We start from the raw sequence: 11,168 nt of genomic DNA, 5'->3' as shown, positions 1-11,168 counted from the left end.
CGGACCAAAATACAATATTAGTTACCTTATATACTGTAGAAAAATACGCTACTTACACAGAAAAAGGGTAACAGCAACAAGGACAAAATTCCAAATACACAAATTTCACTGTAAAGAAAACACTTGTGATTTGTTTACATACAGAAGTCATCGAAGACGTAGCAAACACAGAGAAATCCACAAATGTGTGAATGTCTTAATAAAAAGATTAAAAAGTGTGAATGTCTTGATAAAAAGATGAAAAAGGATGAATGACTTAATAAAAAGATAAAAAAGGGTGAATGTCTTAATAAAAAAATAAAAAAGTGTGAATATCTTAATAAAAAGATAAAAAAAAAGTATGAAGGTCTAATCCCCTTGCAATGGGGAGGGGGTGAGGGGGAGTGAGTTACCCAAGCCTAAAAGTTGTGTAAGGAATAAATTATTATCATCGCCGAATTATCTTCATGAGAAAGTAATAGATCTAGTTTAGTAACTGGTGATATGCTTAATCAAATGTCAGTTTATTTATCTAAATTACGCTTCAATTTTTTTTTAGTAAGGATAAGATTGCTTGTTCTGCATGTCCCTTTTAATATCTTTCTCGATTTGCTTCGTTGACCTTAAAACTACTGACGGCAATAAATATACATAAAAGCAGTTGCAACAATAGAGAAGCATTTCTCATTATTAGAGTCCTGTTTTGGTTTACTTTCTTATTAGTTCAGTCATCTTTCAATTGCCCCTTCAAAGAGTATGACCACGTGTCTGGAAACAGGTGACCACAGCCGCTTAAGGTATTCTAGTATAAAATATAAACAAGTGAAGTGTAAGATTACTACGAAATGTTGAGATATATATGCATCAAATACTTGACTTTATTTCTCTATGTAACCCACGATTGAAGGTCAACGTTCATATGATAATGTAAAGGCAAGGAAATCAGTAGTTGGCAAGATCATTTCACAAATACTGAAGTTGATCTGAAAGCCAAATATATCATTATTGACATCACTACCTCATAATAGTTCTTTAAATTGCTTTAGATTCTGATAAAGTTCTATATCATTGTTTGCACTGTATAAATTCGTATGGGTTACAATATTTTTGTATATTGTGAATATAGTACTAATAATATTCATTGTATGGCAACTCCCGTTGTTGTTTGGGACCAACTTTACTCCTCCGATTACGTAGAACTTCAATAAGAAACAAACTAGGTTAGCATTTAAACGAAAATATCCAAGGAAAACTAGGCATATTGCTCATATAGACGCTCAATTTATTAAGAAGGTATATAATATAATATAATATAAGCCATTTGGCGAAGATTTGTTAAAGATATATGTAGTTGATTCGCCACGTATAACCGAACGCACCATTATAAGTATTGGAGGTTGACGGAACTAGTTGCTGCGGTTGTGCTTTGTGTACATTAATTCCTCTCTCTGGAATAATCTCTGTTGGTCATTAATACCAGTGTGTTTGTAATAGTGATCGTTCTTCCCAAATGGTTTTGTGTCATCATGATCATTCTACGTATGTTGGACATTTCGTCTTCATGTGGAATGTTATCCAAGATAGAGAACCGTATTACCAGTAGCCTGTAACGTTTTTTATATATCAAAGTCTAATATGTCCTTCTGGGAACATTAAGGATTTGCCTTGTCATTTATCCTAGGCTTTGTAGTCGAGATCACTATGTGGCATTCTAGCTAGATGCTAACCTTATAGTAGGCTATGACTTGAGGTTTTTGGTTTACAAGACGTGATCAGTAATATTTTTAGACATGTTTTATACATGTAGTCAGTCATATATGTCCCCCTGGCCATATTAAAGGGTACAGTGCCCAAATATCTATATGATGGTAAAATGAATTTAAAGTGTTTTTTTAGTGATAGTCAAGGTTATGAATCTCCAAATCAGCTGTATGATGTCCATGTTTTTACGCACAATGGCTAGTGTGTTAGTTATTCGCATAACGACCCCAGTTCATGTCCAGGTGGCTGCCTTTATGATCATTTTCTTCATGTCATGTGACTAACAGCTCATGTGCAAATCAGTAGCAGGGTGTATGTATGAAAGTGGCCACCTGTATGTATGATGACGGGTGACTAAGAATACGGCAGTGTAAGGGGGAATCATGGGGTCGTTAGCCCCTCCCCTTTAGGTAAGTAGGTAAGGACGTGGCTTGTAGGTTAGGTTAGGGGGGGAAGTTTACATTAGTTGGTGTCCATTTTTAATGCACTCGAGAGGAACTGGCCGCTAATATACAAAGGCTCCCAAGCTTCCGTTAAATGTCGTTACTTCACCATAAAATTTTAATGTTTTTAAGTACTGGTTTATTTCATAGGATTTTAATTTGTATTTGTGGCACTCTTTAATTGTTTAATTTTCATCATTGACTTTAGCTATTGTACTTAGTGAATTTTATTCCTTCCTGAGTTATTTTGAGATAGTTCCCCAAGAGTCAAGATCAATTAATTGTGCTGGATAAACTCCCCCTTCTTTTAATAACACAGCTGAAGGACGCTCATGGATTTCTTTAAACTATAAACTATACTTAGTTTAGTTTGGGATCTACATATCAAGTCCCACTTCAAATACTGCAGGACACTCCATATAGGCCTACAGAGAAGTAAGAGCCTTGTTCTTTACTTCTCTATTCCTCTTCCATACTAGGCTGCTTTTCCTATTGACTTGTCAGTCTGTAGAACAACTTGCCCCTGAAATACTTTGTGTAGAAGGCATGTTTTGTAAGAGGGATATATTATTGTTATTATTAGTAGCCAAGCTATAACCCTAGTTGGAAAAGCAACAGGGATAAAAGAGCCTAGTGAGAAAAGAAAATTTGGAAGTAAATAAATGATGAGAAAAATTAACAATAAATTATTCGAAAAACATTAACAACATCAAAACAGATATGTCATATATAAACTATAAAAAGACTTATGTCAGCCTGTGCAACATAAAAACATTTGCTGCAAGTTTGAACTTTTGAAGTTTTACGGATTCAACTACCCGATTAGGAAGATCATTCCATAATAGTAAGGATAAAAATAGCTTTAGGACAAGCTTTCTAACTAAATGCAATGCTGTACATTACTCTTACGCCTTTTATTATTTGTTGTTGTGTAAATTGATCAGTGTCGTATATGTTTAAAAGTTATAACTGCCAGTTGCAATCCTTAAAGTAGGCCTTTTTCTGGACAAGAAGGACTATAATGTTATAAGGTTGTTGGTAAGTTGTGGATTTTAATTATAACATTTTTTTTTTATTCACTAAACATTTTAATTAGAACATCAGTGAAAAGAAGAATAAACAATAACTTTCCCCTTTTTACAGGTATAGATCTACAGTTGCCTTAAGTTACCATAGTATGTGTTTCACTGAATTAGCATAATAATTTGAAATGCACAAACTTGAAATTCTGTATTTATAACAAACGAGAGAAGCGTTCGTCAAAACTTATTTATATGTGTGGTGTTTTAATATTCCTGAAGGGAATAATAGTGATGTTGAAAAGAAATAGCAAGTGTTTGGAGGTGGAGAAACGTTGATGATACAATGGCAACTTATTGCCCTGAAGATGAAGACAGAGAATTATTCTCGTGTCCCATATGCTTTGAAGACTATGACTTACTCGATACTCGCCGAGCCCCAAAGCTCCTTTTGTGCTTGCATACGTTCTGCTATGAGTGTACCCAGAAACTTTGGAAAAATGATGGTTCGCTGGAGTGTTCCATGTGTAGGATGCAGCATGAGAAGGTGTGCCTCGAGGACCTCTTCGATAACCCCGTTATCATCCAACATCTTGAGTGAGTTTTCACAATTTTTTCTATAGTATCTTGTTGCACATTATTTGTGTTTAGATTAATCCCATTATTACTGGTAGATTACATTTTAAGAATTTACCTTCAAAATTAATACTGTAATGTATATACCTGTACCCAGTTTTTGCAGCATAAGTATGTTTATGGAGAGTGTTTTGTATATGATAGTAAGTTCGGTAAATTTTCATTATGACTCTGTATAGTACATACTGTATTGAAATGAATTATGTCTGATAGAAGATAGAGATGGCAAGTTCTAACTTGGTTCAAGAATCTTCTGTTCTGGATTGTGGCAAGTGTACACTACCTGTAAACATTAATGCTGCACCCATACACACACAAATATATTCCGTTCCTACACATACAAACTGAGCCATTTAAATAGGATTACTTTAGGTGAAGCTAGTTACGGCCAGTTGGAGAATTATCAAGGGAACTTACTGAACGGATGCAACACACTCCCTCATATCGTCTTTTTGTTCCTACATGAGTACAAGCCTTGGTTGTTTACATAGGAAAATGACAATAGTGAAGCTGGAATACAGCCGATAAAACTTTCATAACGAGGTGTCTACAACCTATTGGTTGTTACCATTTGGCAGCGGAGAAGTACACTCAGTGATAAACCACTTTGATGTCACCCGCTGGTGTTAACAGTTGTTCTCATTACTTTGGATTCACTGGCTGTTGCTGAACTTTTTCTTATTTCTATCCAGGTATGCATGTTGTGCTTCTGTGATGTATGCCAGACATGTGAACTTAAGTTGGTGTGTCGGGCAGTGGGTGTGTCATGTTTGTGTCGAAGCTGGATACTGACCCTCACCTTTTTTGCCCTGCATGTAGCGGACTCCTGCATCCAGGCGTCTCCTTGCAACGAGTGTCGGGAATGGCCATCCTCCCTGTGAGAGTTGTATGGTAGGTGGAGGAAGAAAAAGTCTAAAAGTGACTCTTCACCTTCAGGGGCTTCCATGAAGTCTAAGAAATCCCGACTTCTCTCCTTTTTACATGGCTTTTCCCAGTCGCCCTCCTCCGGTGGGTGATCAGACAGAAGAGGTGGCGCTTTAACGTTGGGACAATCTTAAGGGCAGGAAGCTTCTCCAGTTTTCCTTGGCGAAATGGGGAGAGCCTCCACTCAATGAGAGTCTAGTGTACAAGATGCTCTGGGTGTGCTTTGGCCTTCTTTGGGGCTTAAAGGTTCCCCTTCAAAGGGCTGGCTGATAGAAGTGTTAGTTTGGGGTGCTCAGTAGGAAAGCTTATCTGCTCCTGCCATGGACGACTTAGGCTCATCTCTTTCTAGAGCTGAGAGGAGGCTAACTCCTTCTCGATCTCTTGGCCCCAGGACCGTCCACTTGCTCCGCAGGTTCTTGCCCATCCGAGGATCTGCGGAGTGACACTTGTGGGAGCGTCTCGCCAGCCCATTCTCTTGCCAGGAGTAAGGTTCGGGGATCTTCAGCAGATACGACTGCAAGCGAGTGTTGTTTTCCTCACCTAGTAGTCTATCTGTCCAGGTAGCTCCAAAGCACCAGCGCGTTTTGACGCCAGTGCACTTTAGTTCTTCAGACTTGAGCTCTTGAGCATCCAGTAGATCTTGAGTGACGTATTAAGGCAGCGCAATTTGCTAGTCACATGAATACTATGTGAGAGACTCGTGTAGTCTCCAGTGCGTGTCGTTACCTGACCATGTGCACCAGGTGCAACCCATCCTCTCAATTGGAATGGATGAGAGCGCTACCACTCGCCGGCACCAGCTTCCCCTCCCCTTGGCTCGCTCTCGCTCAGTGACAGCTTTTTAGGTATACCCTTATGGCATAGAAGGTGAGAATCAGGCTTGTGCTTCTGTAGTGCAAGAGCATTTAGCTCATGCACTTGTAACCCAGGCATGTATCACTTGCGAGCACTCAGCGCTTGCTCTGTCTTGGGAAGCGCAGTTATTACATCAAGTAATAAGAGCTATTTTTTTTAATATGCTTGCTTTACGCAAGCTAATGAGACTTTCCGAGGCTCTAAAGGCAGCCTCTGCGCTCCAAGTAGAGGAAAATGTTACGCTCTGCCCTCTGATCCTAGAATGTGACTTGGGACTGCGAACAAAGATCCTAACAAAACTCAAGGAATGTAAGATCATATTACATCATTTTTTGCCTTACGATGTCCATCCCAGCCAACTTCATTGTTTCATTCTTTCAGTGTGCTTGAATTTTTTACCAAGTTATATACAGTACAGTACTTTAATTCTATTGTTTCCTTTAGAGAGTTGCTCCAGAAGGTCATTTTTTTTTATAGGTTTAGTATTGGGACTTTATATACAGAATAGGAGTACCTCACTGTCACTCCTGGCAGCATCTTAAGTCTGACTCCTGGCATATTTTTAACCAAAAATTAAAAGCCTATTCAGAAGCAGGATTCTCTTGATATCATAGCTCTACAGTCAGGGATGACAACCTCTGTCCAGTATCTACTCTGCAGGTGTAGGCAGAGATCCCTGTCTTCAGAAGGTAGTCTGTTTCAAAATATCCAGGCCAACAAGTCCCTTTCTATAGGGGCTATCCTTAATCTAATGATCTCCCTCATCAAAAAGGTGGATCCTCCCTCCATACCTAAAACCCAAGATGTTAGAAATAGAAAAATTGCTTCTTCATTGGCATTTTTCATAAATATGCAGTTCAAGTACATCCAGAGCTTTTCGGGTTGGTCTGGCCATAGTGTGTTTATAAGACACTACCTGAAGCAAATCCAAGGTGTACAATATGCTTTTGTGGTGCTCATTTCGCTCATGGACTTATGGGAGGAAACTGGTCTGATGAGGAAACCTTCCATTCTGGTCCTTCAACAGACACACCATGATGGGCATCTAGCTCCCTCTTCCGGGATCTTTTGTGAAGCGAGTATCAACATATTCTTTTATACCTAAGCAGGTATGCATGAACTAATTGTTACGTATCTTGGTTGTACAGTAATACCTTGACATACGATTGTTCCAACATACGAGCATTCCGAGATACGAGCCAGTCTCCGAGGAAAATTTTTCACTTAGATACGAGCATGCTTACAAATGCTAACACTAGGTGGCCGATCGCTTGGGAGTGCTCCAAGCCTGCATCACTCTTCATTTCATGGGATTGTCGACTTCAGCATCTCCCACGTTGTGTTTGCGTTACTGTATTTGCTTGATTTTATGTACATATTTGTGAACTTTCTTCATAAGTGATGGGTCATAAGAAAGGGTGTGGTAACGTTGGCTATGAGAAAAAAAAACATATGATTATAGAGGTGTTATCAGTTGTCAGACATATTTCAGCATTAGGAGGCTCTGTGATGGATTCAATAGAGCCTGAATCCCTGGGTCTACCATATGCTCATTGAGTATGTGATCGGCACGTTGATACACTGACCCTAGAGCAGGGGAGGCAATATTTCTTTAGTATTTTCTTGTCGCAATGGATTCCCTTTGTTAACCTTCTACTAGAAAGTTCTTGGAGACCACTGCACCTGCCTGAAAATTGGATTTTTCTCCATCAAACTCTCTTATTCGAATAAAATGGAATTAATTCAAGGGAATGCACCTAATTTGATTTGTGGAGTTAAGATCCCTGAATATCCTCTATCAAAGAATTCGGTCTTTTCTTATTGAGAACCTAGTTAATGAAGCACATGAAGAGTGGGATGCAGAATCTATTCCCATAAATTATCCTTGGAAAATGTCCTTGCTGCAGCTCAATATGCCAAGTATAATTTGAGAAAAGTTCGATTTATGGTATGTGGTGTGCATGAAATATCACAGGAGGTTGGGCTCGAGATAATATGCAATGGAAGATGAAATATCATTAGAAGGAGAAAAGATTAATACAGGGTCTTTAGAATTAGACTTTAATGAAAGATTGAAAAAACAAATCAGACAATGGCTAGGTGAAGTAAAATTTTAAAATCAAATCGCCTGAAATTGCATATAAAGATCAGGTTATATATCAGTTTAGTGGTGTAATGGGGAAGTTCAGATCTTTGATTATTTCCTAAATGAAATTCTTTATTTTATGATTGATCTGATAAAAGAAAAAGAAAGATCTCTAATTGTTCCAAAAGAAAGTCAAGGCAAGTGTGGAATAGTTTTGAATTTACAAGGTGAGTTTTATCTTATTTTTTTAAAATATTTAAAAATATTTAGTAGTTTTTATCATCCAGCTACCTGCCAAGGAGTCCAATAGTCAGTGGAGTGATTCTGAGCTAAGTTATCAAATTAAACAAAATTTTAATGATGAAATCTATTGTCTTTATATCCAAGTCATATTCCAACCCCCCACCTCTTGATTTAAAGTGGTTTGAAAGGATTTTTTTTTTAGTTAATTCAGGTCTTTCATGACCTCTGTGACATCACACACTAAGCTTGTTTGCTTTTTGCAATCTGTGTGGCACAGCTTCTTAATATGAGTGCGATTTCATGCTGGCTGGTTCTCCATATGGGTTGGCGATAAGGAAGAGAGAAAAATACAATTTTGTTTTCATTTTGAAGGTTGAGAAGCTAAAATGTTTAAAATGAAAAGCATTATGAATGACTTGCATGTATTGATGTACAGTACTATATTTAATTTTATTTTATGAATTGTGTTTTTCCTGGCCTAGAAATGAACCAAAATTGAAAGGTTTGATGACCACAAAATTACATTTGAGAATATTTTGCTGGAGTGAAGTTGTATATATATATGAAATTTAGAAGCACTGTGCCATTCCTAGATGTGTTATGGTTTTTCAATTTTATCTTTTTATGTTATGATTTCAGTTGAAATTATATACAATATACCATACTTTCGAATAATTTATCTTGGGAAGTGCAGTAGTGACTCATTCATTTTCTTTTTCATAGGCGAGAGCAAGAGGAGAAGGATTTTGAGTTTGCAACAAAGATTGACCAAGAAATGCGCAATGAGTTTGGCGGGTGAGTACAAAACAATTTTTTGTGTGATTACTTAACAGATTCCAGGAACTTTCCTCTGATCTGCACTTACAGGTTGGAGATCGGGTGCAGTTAATTCCAAATATGGTAACAAACACACGTCTGTGTTAAGTGTACAGTACCCTAAAATCCCAGGTTAGCTTTGCAATACTTTATTCTTAGTGGAGGTAAAAATTAATGTAATAAAACTTATAAAATTCACAGGAGAGATGCTAAAACAATTTTGCTCTTCACTTGAAGTCAATCAAATTAAATTATTTGTTCCTACACGTGATGCAAACTTGAGACCTTTAATAGGAGTATGATGTCAGCGAAACTGAAATGACCGTTTAGACTTTTCATGAGCTAAACATAGTTGGTCACTGGGTAAGTCCTGCTCACCCGATAGGTAGAGCAACCTTCACTTGTTCCCATACTTAGAAACCTTCCGCTATTTAGATTGGACATTACTTCGAAGGAGCTGGAAGGCAGTCATTAACTTTAAAGTGCGAGGTGGCAACACTACCCAACCACTAATAGTGGGTAGGTAAGGGATGGTTGGGGCTTCCCAGACACCTATAGGCGATCTACTCATGGTTCAATGGACCACGTCACTTTTTACTTTTGGCTGATAGAGAGCGGACGTCTCCTCTTTCTCCCTTCAAGGCTTAGCCATTTACCACTATTGCTTTACGCTTATTCTTTTCTTTACAAATATGACTTGTGTTTTTATGTGACGCTCCATTCCTGAGTAATGTGGCTGTTTCAAATGTGGATTTTTTATTCTGCGAGTTTTGGCAAGGATTCCTTAGCACTGATGATTCCCCGAAGGGGTCTTTTCTATCTCCTTGGAGGGAAGAAATTTTTTATTGTTCCAACACAGAGTACTTACCTAGAACTACTTTCTTAGGAGTTACTGGTAACTCTTCCCAACCGACCAGAATTTTGTGTAGTTTACCCTATTCCCATTTTCTATGGGTGACCTCAGGCGGAGTGATACGCGCTCTGAGGCGACCCGGGGTCAGAGAGCGTGCTAGTTCAGGTCGTGCTCGTCAGTAAGTTTCTGGTCGCGACGTGATTCACATCCCGCCGCGCTCTCTCTTACCCAGTGCGACCCTTTGTGTTTACCACGTGGTTCCTGTGCCCGTATCCTTACCCCTTTCCCTTGTGTCCTTGTGTCTCTTGGTGTTAGTGTTTTCATTATGGAGCATCCACGCCGTTGCCCTGGGCCTGTGGCCGGTAAGTCTTGTGGGGCTTTCCTTTCGAAGCCCGAGGTTGACCCACTCTCGCGTTGTTCGTCATGTAGGGGCAAAGTGTGCTCCCCTACCGCCACGTGTTCGGAGTGCGAGTCTTGGGGCGAGATTCAGTGGGTCCTTTATGGGACTAAGAAGAAGAAGTTGGCCAAGAAATCGCCCAAGAAAGCTACCGCGTCCTCTGCTTTGGTGTCCCCGGATGCCTCGTCGGAACGTGGTTCCCTTCCATCTTCCCCTACCCAGAGTAGGGGTCGAGGTAAGTCCTTTGCGGGGAAGCGGCCCATTGTCCTTCCCCAAGAGTCTGAATTACCTGTGGGGGAAGCTTCTGATGTATTACAGGCATGTGTGGGGCCTGAGGGAAGTGCGGTAGAGTGTGTGGGAGACGAGGTCCTGGTGTCCGCAGGGCCCGTCTCTACCGAAGACCCGATGTGGGGGTAGTCAGGTACTACCTCTTCTCCCCCATCTTGGGCGTGTGTTTCAGGTACTTCGGCCCCCCAGGGGGGGTGGCGAGAAAGGCCATTCGTCAAATTCGGACCCCGTCGTTTGGGATATCCCTAGAACACCCTGCAGGTCACCCTTCAGACTAGAAGAGGAGTTTGACCTTTGGATCGTCCGCAAGAACGTTCCTCGGTCCCCCCCAGCGCCCTCGGCGACTCTTTCGCCCGTCTTCATGCAGCCTGCGGAAACAAAGGTTCGGCATGGAGTAACCCCCGCGGAGTTGGAGGCCTCAGGTGGTTCGGCTGATTCCCTTTCCTCCTCGTCGTCTTCCTCGTCCGTAGATTCATCTTCAGAGGACGATTCCAGATCCGCGAGGAGGAAGCGCGAGAGGTCCAGGAAGAAGAAGAAGTCCCGCTCCCATTCAAGACAGAAGAAGAAGGAGTCCAGACCATCTAAGAAGAAGGCGAAGAGGAGTAAGTCTAAGGATTGGGTGAGTATCACGGTGCCCCGGAGCGAGCTGTTTAAGGTCACCACAGCCGCGGCCGCTTCCGGGTGGCTCCCTAGAGCCTCGTCCTCACTGTCTCTCCCCTCCTGCTCCTCCTACGGACAAGAACCTCACCGAAGGAGGCCTTTCCAAGCTCCCCGTGAGCCGCCGAAGTTGACGAAGGCCTCCGCGGCCCCTACTCTGCGGAGGGAGGCGCTCCGTCAAGTGGAAGGCGTTACGCTAGCCCCGGGCTCC

At 40.6% G+C, this 11,168-nt stretch overlaps 1 protein-coding gene across 4 annotated transcripts in view; it reads left to right on the top strand.

Moving 5' to 3' along the window:
- The first annotated feature begins 716 nt into the window (after positions 1-716).
- LOC137631983 (acidic leucine-rich nuclear phosphoprotein 32 family member E-like) overlaps positions 717-11,168 on the top strand; it is a 37,326-nt gene continuing 26,874 nt past the window's right edge. The window contains exons 1-3 of one of the 4 annotated variants that reach the window (XM_068363969.1): positions 717-776; positions 3,327-3,799; positions 8,670-8,741. In XM_068363969.1, the coding sequence (XP_068220070.1) occupies positions 3,549-3,799; positions 8,670-8,741 (323 nt within the window). In that variant the 5' untranslated portion in view covers positions 717-776; positions 3,327-3,548. Of the gene's footprint in view, positions 777-1,364; positions 1,519-3,326; positions 3,800-8,669; positions 8,742-11,168 lie in introns of those variants that run through there. The other 3 variants (XM_068363967.1, XM_068363970.1, XM_068363968.1) reach the window with 3 other exon arrangements.

The sequence above is a fragment of the Palaemon carinicauda genome, chromosome 40 (assembly GCF_036898095.1).
Source record: "Palaemon carinicauda isolate YSFRI2023 chromosome 40, ASM3689809v2, whole genome shotgun sequence".
NCBI lineage: Eukaryota > Metazoa > Arthropoda > Malacostraca > Decapoda > Palaemonidae > Palaemon > Palaemon carinicauda.
The sequence above is the reverse complement of the archived record's forward strand: the minus strand, read 5'-3'. Positions and strand labels throughout refer to the sequence as shown.